Genomic DNA, 22,388 nt, shown 5'->3' with positions numbered 1-22,388 from the left:
GGGTTACCCCCTTTTTTCTAAAAAAAAAAAAAATGGGAGAACCTGAAACAAAAATACAAGGTTGGTTAACTGTCAGAATAATTGTGAGTTAATCAGCCCTAAGGATGTAAGCATTTAATTTTAGTTTGTTTTGATCTTAAATTGAAGTGTTCTGTTTTGTCCGTAGGATCTGAAATGCCCCAGAACTGGGGTCAGCACTGAGGGGGGTGAGGCAACCGCTGCGTCCTGGAAGTGGTATGCTTTGATGGATGAGGCAATTGGGGGCAGGCCGTCTGTAACGCCGCCTGTCCTCATTGCCTCATCATCCCAGGACGTGGCGGTTGTTGAACCCCCCTCGGTGGTGACCCCAGAAAGGGACACAGCCAGGGCTTCCACGGCATCCACTCCAAAACGGAGGCGAGTGGATGTCGTGGAGGCCCTGAAGGAATTAGAAGAGAGGGAGCAGATGTATGAGCAGGAGATGAAGAAGATGGAGGAGAAGGCAAGATATATATATATATATATATATATATATATATATATATATATATATATATATATATATATATATATATATAAAATATGGGGTGTGATGAACAGTGGCAATAATAATCACAGTAAAGATAATGGAACAGTGACTAGAAATAGATGTAGTAGTTCATGGCACTGCAGGGCAATACAGGATGTAGCAGGACACTGGAGGGCACTGCAGGGTGTAACAGGGCATGCATCAGGACCACGGCATCAGCTGCAATCATGATTTAGGTGCCACCCTAATCCAAGGAAATATGCTGGGCTGAAAAAAACAAACATAATGACTCCGGGGAGTAAACTCCCCAGAGCTAAATTAGTAACAAGCATTTCTGGGATTGCTTAAATTTTTTTGAGCTGATTATTGAACTGATTATTGAACTGATTAGTGAACTGATTAACAAGAACAACATAAGATTTCACAAAAGAACAAGAACAGCAGAAGAACAAGAACAGCAAAAAAAAAAAAAAATTTAATTGCATAATCGTGGTCCGGTACAACACACATGATTGCCATCCTGTGCCTGTCCTCTGCTCCACAGATAGCACCTTGAGGGGCTGGTTGTGGATAGTCCCCTGCTTCTCCCTCCACATCATCTTCTGCCTCCAACAGGTCCCCATTGCTCAGGCAGATGTTGTGAAGGACCGTACAGCAGGCAATGACCTCCGGGACATAGAGGACATCCACCTCCAGCGCCTTCAAAAATATGGACCTCCGTCTGGTCTTCAGGATACCAAAGGCCCTCTCCACAACACACCTCGCTCTAGACAGGTGACCGTTGAAGCGGACCTGGAGTTGGTTGTGTAGAGGCTGCCTGTAGGGAGTCATGAGGGCGATGGGTTGCCTGAGGCAGGGGTAGCCACCATCCCCAATGATGCACAAACCGGGAGGAGGGTATTTTTGCTGGTAGTACAGGGGGCTGTGTTTTAAAACCCTCGCATCATGAGCCGACCCGGGGAAGCCAATGAAAACGTCGATGAACTTCGCTGTGTGGTCACACACAGCCTGAAATTGAACAGAATAAAAAATCTTCCTGTTCAGGTAACAGGCTGCGTCCTCGATGGGAGGTGTCATATGGACATGGCAGCCATCAATGCTGCCGACAACCCTGTTGAAGGCCGCTGACCCGGCCAATCGTGCAGAACCTGCACCAACATAAAGCAAGTCCTCCTCTGTAGGAAGCTGAACGACCTGGGGGAGGAGAGAGAGGACTTTCCTGCTGGTCTTGTGGACATCACGGTGCACAGTGGCCCGGGGCATAGCAAAGGCTCTGGCTACAACACGGTAAGAGGTACCGCTGGCGAGCCAAAAGAGGAAGACGAGGGCCTCGATGACGGGTCCCCATGGTCACACGCCGTCCCGAGGATGGCCATCAGACCGTTAAAGGATCCCCTGGAGAGTCTGAAGTCTACCCTCATGTCGCTTTCCCCATCAAAATACAGGGCCAGCAACGGCACCGTGTTGTTGAGCTGGCAGTACTGCCTGGGGTTGGGAGCCTGTAGAACAATTAACACAGGACAGTCTTTTAAAATAAAATTGTACTGAATGTATTTAATGTGGTGTGTTATCTTTAGCGTTGTACTTTGCATGACTGTAGCTAGAATCTATTTAAATGTCTATTGGGTTTCCTATGCCTTTATTGTCACTGTAATTGGCTAGCTAATAGATGAATCATTAAAATTAAACATTCTTATATAAACCTAATATGACTATCTATATTAACGTTAGCTAATATCAGTTGGACACAATTTTATTCCTCCACTTTTGCTATGGTCATTTTGGGGTATTTTAAAAAAAAATGAATTAAGAGCAAAGTATAAATATCAACATACCGGTATGTTTTCCGCTAAAAGGAGTTGGATGACACGATGGCGTCGTCGCAATCCTCTCATTCTCGCGAAAAACAGGGTGCAAATACAAGCAACAATAAAAACAATCGCATTCATTTTGAAGAACAAAGCAGAAAATGTAATTTTCGCGGGCGACAATAGGTGGCGGGAATGCTCTGCCCTGGGTACAATTCTCATTTTCACAGAAGAAGAAAGAGGAGGACTGCGATGTTTTGATCGTCACTTCCGGTAAGTACATAAGACAGTGCGTGATTTGAGACAACACTCCCCTGTCAAATTTTACGCACTATGCAAGTAAGTACATAGTGTACGAAGTGCGATTTGAGACACACTAAGGGTGTCCCAGAGGTCTTCCAAGTCCAGCTGCAGCGTGAGAAACCCTCCAATCAGAGCAGTCCAGTACGTAAGTCTTTCACTTTTTCATTTTCATCTTGTGTTGAGTTCAGGGAGCAGAGAGTCTGTCTGTTTTCTCTCCACGTTAGTTATCTGCTCAGCCAGCTGCTGGAACTTCACACTGTGCTATTACTACTTTTACTGCAGTAACATGTCATCACTGTGCTATTAGTACTTTTACTGAAGTAACATGTCATCAATGTGCTATTACTACTTTTACTGCAGTAACCTGTCATCAATGTGCTATTAGTACTTTTACTGCAGTAACCTGTCATCGATGTGCTATTAGTACTTTTACTGCAGTAACATGTCATCAATGTGACAGAAAAGCTGTCTCATTGAGTCTGTTGGAGGTTTGATTCCCTCCCACATTAATTTGTTTGTGTTGAAGACTTCACTGTTGGTATCAGTGAGGAAATAAGACAGAGGGGGGATGGATTTCATATTTTAGGAAACATGTTCAGCTTGTGTAATGAGTAGTCAGTGTCTACAGTCATTACATCTTTCAGTCAGTAACGGAGCATCAACAGCAGTCCAGATGTCATTTTATTGTGAAAATCTGCTCCTGTTGCAGCCCTTCCTGCCTGCTTCCTGACAGGTGGAGCTGGGACTCATTCCAGGGAACAGCTCACCTGTGTCAGAGATTTCTCTCCAGGTGGAGAGTGACCCTCTTCTTCATCAACTCTTTGGACTGTTTGAAGAAACTGTAAGTATCTGTTTGGTACTTTAACAAGACGTTAGTCTCTGGTCTCTTCAGGGTTAGTTTCTGGCTCTGTAATGTTAAATATAATGTTTCTACTTCACTTCTTATTCCCTGAGAAAGTGTGGACGACTCTTGAGTTGAAAATAAATCTCCATGTTGGTGATATACTGGAATCAAACAGCTGAGCTTTATTTCCTTTCTCCAGCTGTCAGAAAACAAACGGTCGTCTCCATCAGAGTAAAGAGAGACACAACACAACTCTAATGGTTCTGCTACAAGGGTCAGGGTTCAAGGTTAAAAGTTCAGCTTTATTGTCATTATACAACAGAAATGTCCAATAAAATGCAATCGTCACTTACAATGAGCAGTGGGAGTTAATAAGTTACTTAGGTAATTTAAATTTTAGCCCAGGAAGACAGAGAGAGAGAGAGAGAGAGAGAGAGAGAGAGAGAGAGAGAGAGAGAGAGAGAGACAGAGAGACAGAGAGAGACAGAGTCTATCTATCCGTGCGTTCATGGACATCGGAAAAACGTTTTTCCAAGTGAAAACGTCATCATTCACGTCCCTTCCTCGGAATCAGAGGTGGGAAACTCGGGCTAGATTTTGCTAACCGAGTTTCCCAGTTGGTGACGCGTTGTTGACAACTGACGTTTGATGGAGGCGACTTTGGTTCACTGAACATATTTCAATGACAATAAACTTATTTATTGTGGACAAACGCCTCTGCTGAGAAACATACACAGACATAACATGTTTCAAATTATTCATAGATAGGCCTATGTATAAAAAAAAAACAACACATTATCCGTGTCCTTTCCCGTTCGTTGTCCTCCATGTTTTCACCATGTTTTCACACACCTGATGAACAGTTGGTGGCAGTCATGCAACAAGTTGTTATGCCAAACGCCAATATAACAGAAGAAGAAGAACACGCATCCAGACCATCCTAACCATGTGAACACTGGTAGTCGGAAAAACAACATAATCACGGGGGCGGTCCCTGTCATTCCAAGGTGGCATGAACGCGCCAAGAGACAGAGAGAGTGACAGAGATATGTACACATCATATTCAAATAGAGTAGGTGTAGACCACACTCTCAGCAATCATTTGGTGCGACATTGGCAAGAAAAAACTTCTGACGTCTAAATTCCTGCATTCAGATATATTAGTATGCACAAAATGAAGTTGTTGTTTTGTTGTCAAAATGTTGTAGGTTTCCATAGAATGAAGCCGTAGTTCGACGCTCTTCTAAATCTCCTCGTCTTAATCCACATTAAAAAAATCCACAGGACCACACGGTAAAAGTTTAACTATTTACTTTTACACAAGAAAAAATACAACAGTGCAAAATCCACTTCCAAAAAATGATCCAGAGAGCCAGAGAGAGAAGGTGAGAATGGTAAAGGAAATTGTTGTATACCAATTAGCAAAACATAAATTACTGCATTTAGGCTACTATAAACATCCGTATTTATTTGAAGGAGAACACAAAACTAACTAAAACTAAGGTAACACTTAAAAATGTAAATATATAGAATATAATGCAGTAAGACTTCTCCGGGAACCATCACCTTATCGTGGTGGAGAGGTTTGTGTGTCCCTATGAACCTGAGGGCTGTGTTGCCTGGAGCTTTGTGCTCCTGGTAGGGTCTCCCAAGGCAAAGTGGTCTCAGGGGAGGGGCCAGACAAAGAATGGTTCAAAAACCCTATGAAAAAACGAGGTAGAGATGGAGTGACCCTGCCCGGAGGAAGCCCGGGGCCCCCGTCTGGAGCCAGGCCCAGATGGAGCCGTGGCCGGGTTTGCCACGGAGCCCGGCCGGGCACAGCCCGAAAAAGCTATGTGGCACCTCTCTCTCCAACCCATGGGCCCACCACCTGTGGGAGGAACCGCTGGGGTCGGGTGCGCTGCCACATGGGTGGCAGTGAAGGTCAGGGGCCTCGACGGACCAGACCCGGGCATCAGACGCTGGCTCTGGGGACGTGGAACGTGGAGGTGGAGCGCTACCAGTTGGATCTGGTGGGGCTTACCTCTACGCACAGTCTCGGTTCTGGAACCATACTCCTGGATAGGGGTTGGACTCTTTTCTTCTCCGGAGTTGGGTTAGGGTTAGGGTTAGTGGGCAATGATGGAGACACATGGAGAGGCGTGATTGGGAGGAACGGCCTCCCTGATCTAAACCAGAGTGGTTGTTTGTTGTTGGACTTCTGTGCTAGTCATGGATTGTCTATAACGAACACCATGTTCGAACATAGGGATGCTCATAAGTGTACTTGGTACCAGAGCACCCTAGGCCAAAGGTCAATGATCGATTTTATAATCGTTTCATCTGATCTGAGGCCGTATGTTTTGGACACTCGGGTGAAGAGAGGGGCAGAGCTGTCAACTGATCACCATCTGGTGGTGAGTTGGGTCAGAGGGTGGGGGAAGACTCTGGACAGACCTGGTAAACCCAAACGGGTAGTGCGGGTGAACTGGGAACGTCTGGAGGAGGCCCCTGTCCGACAGACTTTCAACTCACACCTCCGGCGGAGCTTTTCGTGCATCCCTGTGGAGGCTGGGGGCATTGAACCCGAGTGGACAATGTTCAAAGTTTCCATTGCTGAAGCTGCGGCGGGGAGCTGTGGTCTTAGGGTCTTAGGTGCCTCAAGGGGCGGCAACCCACGAACACCGTGGTGGACACCGGTGGTCAGGGAAGCCGTCCGACTGAAGAAGGAGTCTTTCTGGGATATGTTATCCCAGAGGACTCCGGAGGCAGTTGCAAGGTACCGAAGGGCCCGAAGGGCTGCAGCCTCTGCCGTGAAAGAGGCAAAGCAGCGGGTGTGGGAGAAGTTCGGAGAAGACATGGAGAAGGACTTTCGGTCGGCACCAAGGTGCTTCTGGAAAACCGTTCGCCACCTCAGGAGGGGGAAGCGGGGAACCATCCAAGCTGTGTACAGTAAGGATGGGACGCTGCTGACCTCAACTGAGGAGGTAATAGGGCGGTGGAAGGAGCACTTTGAGGAACTCCTAAATCCGACTAATACGCCCTCTATGGTAGAGGCAGAGCTGGAGGATGATGGGGGATTGTCGTCAATTTCCCTGGTGGAAGTTGCTGAGGTAGTTAAACAACTCCACAGTGGCAAAGCCCCAGGGATTGATGAGATCCGTCCAGAAATGCTTAAAGCTCTGGGTGTGGAGGGGTTGTCTTGGTTGACACGCCTCTTCAACATTGCGTGGAAGTCGGGGACGGTGCCTAAGGAGTGGCAGACCGGGGTGGTTCCCCTTTTCAAAAAGGGGGACCAGAGGGTGTGTGCCAATTACAGGGGTATCACACTTCTCAGCCTCCCCGGTAAAGTCTACTCCAAGGTGCTGGAAAGGAGGGTTCGGTCGATAGTCGAACCTCAGGTTGAAGAGGAACAATGCGGATTCCGTCCTGGTCGTGGAACAACGGACCAGATCTTTACTCTCACAAGGATCCTGGAGGGAGCCTGGGAGTATGCCCAACCGGTTTACATGTGCTTTGTGGATCTGGAGAAGGCGTATGACCGGGTCCCCCGGGAGACACTGTGGGAGGTGCTGCGGGAGTATGGGGTGAGGGGGTCCCTTCTCAGGGCCATCCAATCTCTGTACGACCAAAGCAAGAGCTGTGTCCGGGTTCTCGGCAGTAAGTCGGACTCATTTCAGGTGAGAGTTGGCCTCCGCCAGGGCTGCGCTTTGTCACCAATCCTGTTTGTAGTATTTATGGACAGGATTTGAGGCGTAGTCGGGGTGGAGAGGGGTTGCAGTTTGGTGAGCTGGGGATCTCATCGCTGCTTTTTTGCAGATGATGTGGTCCTGATGGCATCGTCGGCCTGTGACCTTCAGCACTGGATCGGTTCGCAGCCGAGTGTGAAGCGGCTGGGATGAGGATCAGCACCTCTAAATCTGAGGCCATGGTTCTCAGCAGGAAACCGATGGAGTGCCTTCTCCAGGTAGGGAATGAGTCTTTACCCCAAGTGAAGGAGTTCAAGTACCTTGGAGTCTTGTTCGCGAGTGAGGGAACAATGGAGCGGGAGATTGGTCGGAGAATCGGCGCAGCGAGTGCGGTATTACACTCAATTTATCGCACCGTTGTGACGAAAAGAGAGCTGAGCCAGAAGGCACAGCTCTCAATCTACCGGTCAGTTTTCGTTCCTACCCTCACCTATGGTCATGAAGGCTGGGTCATGACCGAAAGAACGAGATCCAGGGTACAAGCGGCCGAAATGGGTTTCCTCAGGAGGGTGGCTGGCTTAGAGATAGGGTGAGAAACTCAGTCATCCGTGAGGAGCTCGGAGTAGTGCCGCTGCTCCTTCGCGTCGAAAGGAGCCAGTTGAGGTGGTTCGGGCATCTGGTAAGAATGCCCCCTGGGCGCCTCCCTAGGGAGGTGTTCCAGGCACGTCCAGCTGGGAGGAGGCCTTGGGGAAGACCCAGGACTAGGTGGAGGGATTATATCTCCAACCTGGCCTGGGAACGCCTCAGGATCCCCCAGTCGGAGCTGGTTAATGTGGCTCGGGAAAGGGAAGTTTGGGGTCCCCTGCTGGAGCTGCTACCCCCGCGACCCGTTACCGGATAAGCGGAAGAAGATGGATGGATAATGCAGTAAGAAGTCTTTTACATCAGGGACCTGAGCCCAAATCTGCTCTCTTTTAATTAAAGAAATTCTTGGTCGACTAACTATCAAACGATTTGATGGACTAATGGATAGTTGATTTAATGGACGGGTCTGTAAAACAGAGTTTCTCCTCAAAGACTCATGCAAAAGTTCCACTTTAAATCCTGTTTTTACTTTTGATACACAGGACAGAAAGGTGAGATTGATTGTCATAATGGAGTCTTGTCTCCATTAGAGGACATAAAGATGACATTAGTCCTGGAGTCTTTCCAATGTTCCTGTTCTCCCAGAAAGAGAATGAATGACAGAGCGGGAAGAGCAGAGAGCAGAAATCATTCAGTGAAGAGCTTCAGACTTTATTTTCTGCTTGATAGCTTCTAGTTTCTCCAGCAGCGTCTGTTTCTGGATATTAAAAAGTGGTCTTCCTCTCTTTCTAACAGGACCCATCAGAGACCAGACCCTGCTGAACCTGAACCTGAACCTGAACCGGAACCAGAACCTGAACCTGGACCTGAACCTAAACCTAGACCTGAACCTGGACCTGAACCGGAACCTGAACCTGAACCTGAACCTGAACCCAGCTGTGTGTCCATGAAGAGTGTCCAGTCCATGGAGACACCACTACTTTAAAAAACAAGGCTACCTGTAAGGGAGATTAAAATGGAGAAAAGTGTGAGGGAGCAAATTGAAATGGAGAGGAGAAGACAGAGGTGAGTTGTTCTGAAATCTCCAACAAACTAGAAGTAGTGTTGTCTCATTGGGTGTGTGGTCTTCTTGTAGAGGGTCTCTGTGTTTCCAGCCCACTGTAGCCTGTCGTCCAGGTGCACTCTGGGATATCTATGGCCCTGTTTTCCCCTGGTATTAAAATCTGATCTGAGTGATCTCTCAGACCCCCCCGGCTCTCTGTTCCCCACTGGTACCTGGAAAAGGTGGCCACCGGTATACAATAATCTTATTATTAGTTTCATAAAACGTCCCCTAATACACCAGTATGTAGGATATTACTACACTACACTGTACTATTACTACAGACATTCCTGCTGTTATGTCTCCGTTAGTTATTTATTAGCCTCTCATTGGCAGATCTCCACAGCTCTGAGTGAACTAGGGAGCTGATTGGTCAAAGCAGCAGCTGTGAAATGTTTTCATTTACTTTATGAAGTCAGCATCATTACTAAACATTTGGGAGAACCAACTCCTCCTGAAGAACAGTGGCATCTTATCTAAGTAGAATCTTATAAAGGATATTTTTATTGATTTTAATCAACGTGTTTCTGTCAGAAAGTAAGTCATTATTGGCATTTATTTTTAATAATTAGGCTCATATACATATGTATCTTAATTATATATTTCTCAGTTATGTTATGCATGGAGTCTTTAACTGAATATGTGATCTTCAATAAATATATTTTTCTATCAGGACCAGACCAGAGTCTGCTGAATCTGGATGTACATCCAGCTGTGTTTCCTTTAAGAGCAACTGGTCAAAGGAGGATGGGATTGATTTTAGACGTGTTTCTGAGGAAACGTAAGTTGTTATTACATCACATTACATTACATGTCATTTAGCTGACCCTTTTATCCAAAGCGACTTCCAATTAAGTGCTTTCAACTCTGAAGGCTCAACTCCAGACAACAAGTAGTCAGTGCAAATACATCAGCTTTAAATAAGCAAAGCTACAAAGAGACATATGAAAGTCCAGGTTCAAGATTATTATTATTATTTTTTTTTATCCGAGGTGTAGTCAGAAGAAATGTGTTTTTAGCGTTCGGTGGAAGATGTGTAGGCTTTCGGCCATCCTGATATCAATGGGGAGCTCGTTCCACCATTTAGGAGCCAGGACAGTGAACAGTCGGGATTTCGTTGAGTGATTAGTTCTCCCTCGCTGTGAGGGAGCAGCCAGCAGTTTGGCTGATTCAGAACGAAGTGGGCGGTTTGGGGTATATGGTTTGACCATGTCCTGGATGTAAGCTGGGGCTGATCCGTTCGTGGCCCAGTACGTAAGTACTAGTGTCTTGAACCGGATGCGGGCCGCAACTGGTAAGATCCCAGGGAAGAAGTTCCCAGACTCCCTTTAAAATCAAGCTGTTTCTCTAGTTGTTAAGCTGGGGCGACCTCATAAACGTTGTAAAACTTTGTCTAATTCATGAATTCATAAATGTCCAAACATAATAGGCACATGCTGTTATTTGTATTCGATAACATATCTCATTCATTTCCCTCTGTAGGGCTTTAATTTTCATGTAGCTTTGGTTGAATAGCACAGCGTTCATATAGCAGCCTATAGATCAGTTTATCAGGAACTAGAGACAGACATCTCCATCCTATAGAACAACAAGCTGTAGTTTCAGGAATATTCTCATGACCTGGTCATTATGATATGATAAAGTACACTAGGAACACACTCTCATACACATCAAATAGCCTATTATATATATATATTATATATATTATAAGATCAGCTGATTTCTGGAGCAGTAAACAGCTGTAGAGGAGGACGGTTGTTGTGCGTACTATGAAATAAATCCTGACTCAGACCTCCTCTATCTGGAAAGTGTCCTGAGATAACTTAACTCTTATGATTGGACACCTTAAAGGAAATTAAACTGAATTACATATTTTAATTGATTGACAGCCCAAATATGAATATAAATGAGTAAATTCCAGCCCTACATGTGATGAGGATGAAGCTGTGTGTGTGAGAGTGATGTAATGCCCCTCCTCCTTTCAGGGTGGAGCCTGCTGGAGTCAGATGGTTGACACCAGGTCTGAGGAAGTGTAAGTCTGTTTTTAATTTCATTCATCAAACTGTGACATCACTCATTCAACCCTCTGATGTCATCATCAAAGTGCTGATTGGTAAATAACTGCAGCTGTGTTGTGTCTCCTTCTCTCCGTCAGATTCCTGTCAACTCACAGTCGACACAAACACAGTGAACAGAAAACTCAAACTGTCTGACAACAACAGGAAGGTGATATTAGTGGAGGAGAAACAGCCATATCCTGATCATCCAGAGAGGTTTGACTACTGCTATCAGCTGCTGTGTAGAGATGGTCTGACTGGTCGCTGTTACTGGGAGGTTGAGAGGAGAGGAGTGGTTGATATATCAGTGAGTTACAGAGGAATCAGCAGGAGAGGAGGCATTAGAGACTGTGTGTTTGGATGTAATGATCAGTCCTGGAGTCTGAACTGCTATGATGGTGGTTACTCTGTCTGTCACAATGACATAGAAACATCCATCTCCTCCTCCTCTGTCTCTGGTAGAGTAGCAGTGTATGTGGACTGTCCTGCTGGCTCTCTGTCCTTCTACTCAGTCTCCTCTGACTCACTGATCCACCTCCACACCTTCAACACCACATTCACTCAGCCTCTCTATCCTGGGTTTGGGGTCTGGTCTCCTGGTTCCTCAGTGTCTCTGTGTCCTGTGTAGGACGGAGAGTCTCCTCCTGTTTCTCACTGCTGATCAGTTGAGTCTGTACAGGATCACACTAACAGAAATATTTCAGGTTATTGTTATGAACTAATGAATGAACTTTGTATGAAATAATTCAGAATGATTGAACAGATTCCTGGTGAACATTGTAAACTTCTTGATGGAAGCTGTGATCATCAAAATCTAGAAATGCCGTTGACTTGTGTCATGTTTAGTTTGGAGTTCTGTCTCTTTTCACAATAAAAGCATAACGTTACTGTGATGTGTTTGTGATCTGGTCAAGGTAGACAAAAGTGACAAAAGTGAGGGAAAAAGCTTGAAAAAGGTTAGAAATGGAGCAGAAAACATGGCAAAAAAACAGAGACAATCATGACAAAGTGTCAGGAAATTCTACAAAAACATGATGAAAAGTGAGAAAAACATGTAAGCCAGAAAAACACCAAGTAGCACAGGAAGACAACACAAGGCTCATGTGTTGTCAGTAGAATGAGAGCGTTTGGGACGGCACCGCTTACACAATCAAATGGTCTGAAAGGAATGGGAAAAGTGTGTTCGTTGATAAAGTGTTGATAGGAGAGCATACATCAGCAGATTGATGGAAAAGATGAAGAATGTGATGAGGTTTTTACAATAATGACAATAATCTATGTATATATAGGAAATAAAGGGATATAGCATTAGCAAATAAAGACATGAAATGAGGAATGGAACAGGGTCAAACACACGGAGAGAAGGAGGACAAGAAAACAGACAATGGGGAATGAAATCAAGACAATCAAAGAGGAACGAGTAGCAGAGAGAACAGTTTCCTCGGTGTGGGACAACCAACAAACTGTGTGTTTAAAATGAGACATTGGGTGAATGTGGAGTCATGATAGGAAAAACATCTTTTCATCATATATTTACACCCAGGGCCTGAAATTAACACACGACCACCAGCCAAATGTGGGTGAATTTTGTAATTGGCGGGTAACACTGTCAATCTACCTGCCACATTGGCAGGTAGCCAATCAGGGGACAGCATCACTGGAAGACATTGATTGACAGCCGGGGCCCCCTATCGCATTTTCATTACTCGCGACAATCCCAGCAGTCCCACGTGCAGCCGCTGACCAATCAGGAGTGAGAACGGGTCAAATTCATTTCCTAGTTTCTGTTATGAAGACGAGACGTGTGTGACTCGAACATCTCACATTTTCCAACAAAACATTTTTTTCAGACCTTCCTGCCAACATGTAGACATTTTAACATCAATGTACGCTGTAATGATTTTTCACTGTAAAGTTGCTGTTCCAATCCTGTCGGCTCTCTGCAGCGGGCGGGTCTGCTGCTCCGTTCTCCCCGCGACTGACGCGCGCACACACACACACACACACACACACACACACACACACACACACACACACACACACACAATCACACACAGTAGATGCAGGAAAAACCGCAGATGAGACGTACAGGATGACCTAAATTGAGGACAGATACGTTATTGTAAGTGCAATGATAAGTTAAAGTCCAATAAGTACTTTATCAAACCGTATGAATGTGTCCCAGCCCATGAGCAGGGCTGGGCATCGTTCAAAATCTTTCCATCTGGTGACAACTTCGATACCTCAGTTTCGATGCCGGTTCCTAACGATACTTTTTCCGATACCATATGTTTTAAAATCAATTTCAACATCAACAAAAATACATTAAACACAAAGATTTTATTTTCCACCTTAATTGTGAATCAAAATGTAAAAATTCTGGTAAACTGCTCACTCAGAGTAACATTAATAAAGTTGCCTTACAAGCTCAGCCTGTCAGTCAGTCATCAGGGCAGAGAAGTTGTGCCTGCTTGTCTCAGAGGAAGTGTAACGTCAACAGCACCGCGACCGCTTTCAGCTCTCTATTAATATCACATCACAGCAAACGCTGTCTGCGTGAAGTTCTGAAAAACTGTAACCACACTTGAAACCACTTCATCTGCATTTCCATGACAACAAAACAACAAAACTACAGAGCCGACAACGTAGTTTACTCGGTGTGTGTGTGTGTGTGTGTGTGTGTGTGTGTGTGTGTGCTTGCGCTTACGTGTTCAGACGCTTTCGGAACCGAAATTTTTCACCGAAAGATTAATAATTTTTCGGTGCCATAAAAGTATCGACGTTCGGTGCCCAGCCCTACCCATGAGTGTGTGTGTGTGTGTGTGTGTATGTGTGTGTGTGTGTGTGTGTGTGTGTGTGTATGTGTCTAATGGTTCTGATAAAAGGTTCAAGGTTCAAAGTTCATCTTTATTATCATTATACAACACAATTGTCCAATGAAATGCAATCATCATTTACAGCTGGCTGTTAAGTATCTGTTTGGTACTTTAACACCACGTTAGTCTTTGGTCTCTTCAGGGTTAGTTTCTGGTTGTGTAATGTTAAATATAATGTTACTACTTCACTTCTTACTTCCTGAGAAAGTGTTCAGGACTCTTGTGTTGAAGATATATCTACATGTTGTAGCAGAACTACAATAGAGGAGGTTTTAAAGGTCCCATGGCATGAAAATGTCACTTTATGAGGTTTTTTAACGTTAATATGAGTTCCCCCAGCCTGCCTATGTTCCCCCAGTGGCTAGAAATGGTAATAGGTGTAAACTTGTGTATGTGTGTCTGTGTGTGTGTGTGTGTGTGTGTGTGTGTGTCTGTGTGTGTCTGTGTCTGTGTCTGTGTGTGTGTGTGTCTGTGTCTGTGTGTGTGTGTGTGTGTGTGTGTGTCTGCGTCTGTGTGTGTGTGTGTGTGTGTGTGTGTCTGTGTGTGTGCGTGTGTCTGTGTGTGTGTGTGTGTGTGTGTGTGTCTGTGTGTGTGTGTGTGTGTGTGTGTGTGTGTGTGTGTGTGTCTGTGTGTGTGTGTGAGAGACACACAGCATCATGGATGAACCGACTCAAAGGTCAAAGGACGAGAAGAATTTTTAAGATAATGAAAATATGGCTGAAGGGGGCGGAGCTTCCCCTGTGATGTCACTAGGTCAACCCGATGTTTTTTTTGTTGTCTCGTGTTTGTGCCGTGGAGTTAATCTGTTGTCATGGTTACAGACTGGAACCCAATCATCTCTCTGGATCCACTTCGTATGTATAGTTCAGTATTTCTGTGTCTGTGTGTGTGTGTGTTTACATATATCATGTCTGACGTGTTCTAAAGATCTAATATGTCTGAAGTTTCCGTTTGTTTCTGTTGCACCTGAACACAGCATCACCTGCGTGGAGATCTCGAAAATCCGCGTAGGGAGATTGGTCGGGGGGGAGGACGGTCAAACACAGGACTTTCACCCAGGAGACCGGGGATCAGGTCCCGCACGTCACGTTTCCTAAACCCAACCGTCCGAAAGGCGATTATGTATGCTTCTTGATAACACGCCAATAATGGCATACAAATTGGCGTGTCACACATACGTCATTTCATGAGATCAGTCTGAATGATCCCAAACTCCACACAGGTGATGCTGCGTTCAGGTGCAACACAAACAAACGGCAACTTCAGAGAGATTTGATCTTTAGAACTAGATTTTAAATCTTCACATTCTCCGCTCTGAGTTCTTAGTCAACATGTGTTTATGTTTACACCATAGAGCAGCACTTTTAACTTCATAGTTTGTACTCAATTCTGATGAACCCGTCCGCTGTATACGGCGTAGACATACACGCGGATAGCTCAAAATGCTTACAGATAACACGCCACTTGGCGTGCATGTTTACGCAAAGTCATGATGTCACGTTGGATCCTTAGTGTCTCAGGCTGCCAACAGACGCATCAATCAGGCTGTTAAATCACATTCAGACAGACAGGCTCAGGCTACTCCACTGCTTTCTTCCTCTTCGTGTGCTTCTCCTCTGCGGTGGTGACGGGGTCATGTGACTGACGGGGTCATGTGACTGACGGGGGTCATGTGACTGACGGGGTCATGTGACTGACGGGGGTCATGTGACTGACGGGGTCATGTGACTGACGGGGTCATGTGACTGACAGGGTCATGTGGCGGCGGTGGCGGCGGGGTTTTAAAGGACATTCCACCGTTTTTTCTGGGGGAAAAACAAACTCACAGTTTTTAAGTTTTAAATTTTTTTTTTTTCACTTTGTTTTATTTTATTTTTGTTTTGCTGAAAACTGTATAAAAGATCTGAACACATGTGTATGAAGAGTTAAATTTTATTGCTTTAAATAAATATTTTAATTTGACTAATTTGAGTTTTTTCACTGACTTGAACGCAACACATCAGAAACTTCAAAATTAAACATCTGGGGAATCCATTTAAAAACATTTATTATTATTATTATTGTTTGATTCTGTCGGCTCAATAAAGTCTTTTCTTTAACTGGGTATAATTTTAAACAAAAGTACAATAAAAAACAAATCACACTGTTAAAAAAAAAACATTCTGTATTTTTCTAAAAAACATGAAAATATAAAAAAAAATAATAATATAAAAATAGACTGAGTATTTTAACCACGCAGGGAAGGTGTCCAAAGCCCATTGGCTGATTATGTACTTGTTATTTCCTGAGGAAGTGTTCAGGACTCTTGTGTTGAGATCAGAAAACAGTGTCGGTCGTTGTATTCACTGACAGGACTGATGTGGAGACAACATGACTCAGCTCTTTTATTCTCTAACTAAATCAACTAATATGGGACTACATCACTATGAGCTGGCACTCCTCCAACAGGAACTAGTGTTGCTTCTTTATGATGCAACTTAGTGTTCAAATTCAATAACATGTTATTAGTAGAGTCCAATCCTAATCAGGACTCTCTACAGATAGAGTAGGTGTAGACCACACTCTCAGCACTCATTTCAACACGGTCTCACAGCAGTTTGTGAAATGGTCACGTTATTTTTAATTTGTGTACACCAGTGGTGTAGTCTATGTCAATGGTTCTCAAACTTTTTTCAATAATGTACCCAAGTACCCCCTGACCAGCACTAATCGTTTTTGGTAGAAAAAAAGTCTCTATAAACAGTACAGCGCTGTCAGTGATAGATTTACTAAACAACAGACTTGGAACTGATAAACATTTAAATGCTGATGAGAAAAGGAGACAAACTGTAAAAAAATTCAAAACCTCGGAAAAAGATGGTAGAAAGAAGGAAGGAAGGTAAGAATAGGTCAAAATAGTATCAAAAACTTCAAAAACAGTGACGTAACTTTGAAAAAAGCGAGAAACTTATAAAAGGTAGAACAGTAGAAAGAAGAAAGGAAGGATAGAATAGGTCCAAAGAAGGAGACACAAATGTCACATTTTTGGTAGAAAAAAAAGTCTCTATAAAGACGAACAATGTTCTGGACAACAGCCTTGTTACTATTAAACATTTAGTTAAATATCTCACGTACCCCCTGCAGTCCTCCAGAGTACCCCTAGGGGGACACCTACCCCCTGCAGTCCTCCAGAGTACCCCTAGGGGGACACGTACCCCTGCAGTCCTCCAGAGTACCCCTAGGGGGACACGGACCCCCTGCAGTCCTCCAAAGTACCCCTAGGGGGACACGTACCCCCTGCAGTCCTCCAGAGTACCCCTAGGGGGACACGTACCCCTGCAGTCCTCCAGAGTACCTCTAGGGGGACACGTACCCCCTGCAGTCCTCCAGAGTACCCCTAGGGGGACACGGACCCCCTGCAGTCCTCCAAAGTACCCCTAGGGGGACACGTACCCCCTGCAGTCCTCCAGAGTACCCCTAGGGGGACACGTACCCCTGCAGTCCTCCAGAGTACCTCTAGGGGGACACGTACCCCCTGCAGTCCTCCAGAGTACCCCTAGGGGGACACGGACCCCCATTTGAGAAACACTGGTCTACGTGATATGCAGTATAGCCACTAAGAAAGCTCCAGGATTTCCATATACCCACTTCAAAATGCTCAATGACACGTAACAGCATAGGCCTACTTTCCATTATATTTTTAATATATTTTGAATTGTCATCTGTGTTTTCCTTTGCATAGGCTAAATAAAGGTATTTCTACTATGAATTGGTGCAAAAAAGTCTATCAGATTGCAGGAAATGAAATCTGTGATGCTCAAAACTTCCCTGGGGGAGGCCAACCAGATCCCCCACTTTGATATGTCCAGTGTGATCCAGATATTTATATAGTACAGTATACCCGCTAAAATGCATCAGACTACACTACAGGTGAACACAGTAGGGCGGCACGATGATGGCCAAAGATGATAATCACGATTATTTTGATCAATATATTGATCATGATTAATTATCACGATTATTTGTTGATTTTAACCTAAAGAAATTTTATTGTCACATAGGCTAATTATAACTGCTTTCACATCCATATGGTGCTACATTCCTCCTCTGTTGAAGGATACTATAGTATTACAAAGTACAACATGTGACCACTGAACTGCATTCAGAAACAGCATCTCTGAGCCGGTGAGTGACGTCATGGCGCCCTCTGATGACATCATCAGGAAGTACAAGCAGAGCTCCACCAAACATTTTCACACATTAAAACATGTTTACAGCTTTTATTAGTTTCATTTCTATGTTCTTATCTTACACACTCACCCCACTTTTTAAATTACATTTTATGTATTTATTTGGTAATACATAATCAATAAACACTTGTTGTTTTCTAACACAATGTATTATTTACTTTAGTATATATTTGTAAGAATGACAGATACCCCCATGTAGTGTGTGTGTTATGTCAGTGAATAAAAACATACCATATTATTGTTATTTGGAGATAACGTTACTGTTATTGTGATTAGTATTCTATTATATGAAGTATTGTATATTGTTCCAACTAGTGCAGGGAGCCGTCTGAATGAATGGTGGAGTAAACGGTCTGATGGTTTTTAAATGAATTGAGGACAGACATCTTTAACCACCCTGGAGTCTGTGTGAACTCTCAACACACCATCCTCTGTTGAACCAATCAGTGCTCTGTTACCAGTCTACTTATGTCCTGTCTTCTGCTGTCTGTCCTGTCCCTGGTCTGTCTTAAAGGCTCTACTTTAAGTAGTAACTGCACTTCATGTATACTCTATAATGTATGTGCACTAAATGTAGCCTGTCTCGAATGCCATTTTTTTATAATGTAATTTTTATATATTTTAAATGTGTAACACCACTTGATCCACTTCACTATATACATCGTATATGGTTGAAATGACAATAAAGCCCACTTGACTTGACATACTTTAGATTTAAAAACAACTCTATTACATGTGTTATTACATGTTAACTGTCAGTCTGTGTGTTACTATATTTGGTAATGCTGAGCCTCTCTGGGCGGTTCCTCTTGTTTCCTGTTTAAAGTTTACTTTCACTTTCCAGAGTTTGTGACGCAGTTTTATCTCTCTGTGTGAAGCTCCAACTGAAGGTAATTTAACTCTAATGTCTGTAATGTTTTTATATATATATATATATATATATATATATATATATATATATAATGTGTGTAATGTTTGAATGGTGAACTCCAGCTGTGGGTTAGTTTAGTTTAAGAGCAGAAAGCTGCAGAGAAACCAACTCAACTGGACTTGTGATGATTACAACTGGCATCTTCACAAAGATCGGCCGCCATGTTGTTGTGTTTCTGTCTTATAGATCCTTTATTTCTGTCATATAGATCCTTTATTTCTGTCTTATAGATCCTTTATTTCTTATGATAAACACATCGGACATTTCCAGCTGCGTTTTGCAGCAAAATCAGCTCAGGAGAGGAGCGCTTGTTTTCCCTGTCTGTACCGCGGGGAGGGGGAGTGGGGGGGGTTAAAATATACTTTAATTTAAACTCTTTAAACATCATCTGGCACCGTTTAAATTCCATTTTGTTTCAGAGAAAGTTAAACATAATTAAAAGTGTTTGAACTCATTTCTAAAGGCGGTAAGACAAAGTTTCAAAGAAAGAACAAACACACTGACAACAACAACCACAGTTACACAGAGAGAAGAAACAAAGCTCTTATTGTGAAAATCTGCTAGAGCGATATAGTATGGGGTTTCTGTCACTTAAGAATGTGGTTTGATTGATGACTGACAGGTCAAGAGGTCACGACCTGTCCAAATTTTGATTGATGTTCGACAGGTGTTTCTGATGCAATATCTATTTACAGTACAGGGCAGAGACAGGAAATGCGGTTTTCAAACGAACCAATGAGAAATGAGGGCGACAGGAAATACGTAGATGATGGTTTTGAATGAGTTAAATATCTTTATCAGTATTTTATGCACGCCTCATATAACTGAGAGAACTAAAAATGGTGAATGTTTAAGATTGTTAAATCCAATTGTTACTGCATTCAATGTCTTTTAATAATATAGGAATGAACCGCAAACAAAAAATTAAAGCTGACATCCCACGAAAATATTGTCCTGGTGGCCCATGGTAATATTGGAAAATGATTGCGTATTCGGTCCAACAAAGCGTGTTATCATTATATGAAATGGAACAGCTTAATAACTAATAACTTGGGTCAAATTAGGCTTTACATTTTGTAGAAAATGTTGACGGGTCTGTGCATGCATCGCTCTGGTTCGTATGTTTGGTTCCCAGTGTCCTCTGCCTCTCCTGCACCCTCATCTGCTCCAAGTACATTACAATATTACAATATTGCAAAGGAGAAATTATTATGGATGTTAAACCCTATATTTTCAGAACTTGTTTCTGCAGCTCTTTCTGTATGAACTGAGTGCTCACCAAAAGCAGCTGTCTCCTGCGAGCCAGAGGAAGGCGTCTCATTTCTGTGTCAACTGTTGTCTACTGGGCCTAAGGTCAGGGGTCAACCTCTGCTCTGATGAACACACACACACACACACACACACACAAACATGTAGTCACATAGGCGCTGTATTTTACTTTTTACCCGCGTCTCCATGTATCGTTTTCAAGAGCAAATGCAGCCCTCAATCATGTACGAGAGATCGCGCTCAATTTTCACACAAAAGACGATGGTTAGGGCTGTTCATTCATTCACTGACGGCCAAGTGGAGAGGGTTGAAAAAGATGCAGACTTCATCACTTCAGTTCCCTGGTGAGTCATATATTATTAATGATTATTATTATGTTAAGGGTGTTGAAAATATTCTTTTTCAAGCTATCCTCTCTCTCTGTTCCTAACAGTTACCAGTGACGAATTCATAGACATTCATTTGAGTCAATCATATTACGGTAGGTTGTTTTCTCAACTAATGTTTTATCAACAAAAGTTTATGATGTAGATAAAATAAATGACACAGATTTTCTGTTATTCGGCAGAGTCGATTGATCGTTGTATCAGAGCATATTACAATCCAAACCCTGCTGTCTTTTATGGAGATCTTGAAATTGAAGAAATATCTGAAACATCAAATCCACAGATCAATGCCCGGCCAATTATGCAACCAAATAGATCTATTGAAACAGTGGAGAACCATTTCAGACATCCTATAAAACCACTGCTCTCAAGACAGGATCACTATAATGAAATTCTGCAAACGCCTCCTAATCACCAGACAGCTCCCCCTGAAATGACTGAGGGTAAGTTTTTATTTTAATATTATATCGCTTAATGTAGATGTATGTCATAAATTGTTTATTTTTACTGGTTAAGTTTTAAACAATGAATGTTAATTAGAGAGAGGCTTTAGTTAAAAACTGTATGAGCATTGTTTTTTAAAACTAACTGTATTGAACATACCATATCTATATACTCAGATAATCCCACCAACGCAGATGTTGAAATTGAAGAAATAATGAGCGAAGGAGAAGAAAATGCAGAAGATGTTCAAAGTTTGAATGTATCTGAAGAAGGCAATGACCGATCGATCACTCCTGATATTGGACGAGAACCGCTGGAGACCCTACAACAGGTGGACAGAGCTGAAGTCTTGACAGAGATACCTCATTCGGATCCTTCTCAAACTCCCACCCCATTGACTGAGGGTAAGTGTATCTACATTATAACTCTTAAATGTTTTTACCACCTTACATTTTAAACAATGAATATTACGCTGGTGAGAGAGAGAGAGAGAGAGAGAGAGAGAGGGAGGGTGAACCAGAGAGAGAGGAAGGGAGGGGCGAGGGTGTGTGTGTGTGTGTGTTTATGTGTGTGTGTGTGTGTGTGTGTGTGTGTGTGTGTGTGTGTGTGTGTGAGAGAGAGAGAGAGAGAGAGGGGTGAACAGAGAGAATGGTTTCCAGAGGTAACAACTTTATTAACATTGTTAACATTGTTAGCTAGCTTTATTGAATTGAACGTGAGTATATATGTATATCTTCAAATTGAACAGAGCTTGAAGCAGCACCCCCGGAGAACAGAGCCAGCACCTCCCGCTCCACTGAACAAATCAGAGGTATTTTTATATATATATATATATATATTCATTTATTTTATAATTAAATATATTTATTTACAGATGTATTTTCTCTGTTTTATGACAGAACCAGTACGGAGCCGCATTCGCAGAGTGAGGCGCAGTAGGGAGAGGACTCAACGAATCAGAGTCATATTTTATTATTATTTTCTGATTAAAATTTCTGATTAAACATTTTTTTTTTTTACGCCAGAAGCGGCACTGAGGAACGTTCAAAGAGAACAGAGGGTGAGACGGGAGCGAGACCGTGAAAACAATTTGGACATCGCCAGATTGTTGTTGACCAATTTCCAGACAATTCTTCAGATATGTAAAAAGTTGTAAGGGGTGACATTTTTTTTTTTTTTTGCTTTTTTATTTTTATATCACACCCAAAATGGAGCACGATCAACCCTGTATAATTCCGTTCCAATTACTTCAGGCTGTCGATGAATTAAATGAGCCAGTAAATTACATACCGACCCAACTGCTTGAGGCTATCCGCGAATTGAATAATTCAAACACAGAACCTTCTTTAAATAATACTGACACAGAACCACATCCATC

General features: G+C 43.2%; 2 protein-coding genes and 3 long non-coding RNA genes across 6 annotated transcripts in view; 3 read left to right on the top strand and 2 right to left on the bottom strand.

The window, feature by feature from the left end:
• Positions 1-11,503, top strand: part of LOC116039321 (NACHT, LRR and PYD domains-containing protein 3-like) — a 43,368-nt gene extending 31,865 nt beyond the window's left edge. Inside the window, exon 7 of the mRNA XM_036001615.1 lies at positions 10,974-11,503. Within this exon, the coding sequence (XP_035857508.1) occupies positions 10,974-11,503 (530 nt within the window). The remainder of the gene's footprint in view (positions 1-10,973) is intronic.
• LOC118495137 overlaps positions 1-22,388 on the bottom strand; it is a 470,232-nt gene that overhangs the window by 415,457 nt on the left and 32,387 nt on the right. Inside the window, exon 2 of the long non-coding RNA XR_004897456.1 lies at positions 8,595-8,600. This is a non-coding gene — a long non-coding RNA (uncharacterized LOC118495137). The remainder of the gene's footprint in view (positions 1-8,594; positions 8,601-22,388) is intronic.
• Positions 1-22,388, top strand: part of LOC116034886 (NLR family CARD domain-containing protein 3-like) — a 972,843-nt gene that overhangs the window by 923,311 nt on the left and 27,144 nt on the right. The window lies entirely within an intron of this gene.
• The window catches only part of LOC116039322, a 95,652-nt gene that overhangs the window by 56,285 nt on the left and 16,979 nt on the right, over positions 1-22,388 (top strand). The gene's annotated exons all lie outside the window — the stretch shown is intronic.
• Positions 16,261-22,388, bottom strand: part of LOC118495136 — a 29,109-nt gene continuing 22,981 nt past the window's right edge. Inside the window, exon 5 of the long non-coding RNA XR_004897455.1 lies at positions 16,261-16,271. This is a non-coding gene — a long non-coding RNA (uncharacterized LOC118495136). The remainder of the gene's footprint in view (positions 16,272-22,388) is intronic.

This window comes from Sander lucioperca, chromosome 5, assembly GCF_008315115.2.
Source record: "Sander lucioperca isolate FBNREF2018 chromosome 5, SLUC_FBN_1.2, whole genome shotgun sequence".
Taxonomy (NCBI): Eukaryota; Metazoa; Chordata; class Actinopteri; order Perciformes; family Percidae; genus Sander; species Sander lucioperca.
The sequence above is the reverse complement of the archived record's forward strand: the minus strand, read 5'-3'. Positions and strand labels throughout refer to the sequence as shown.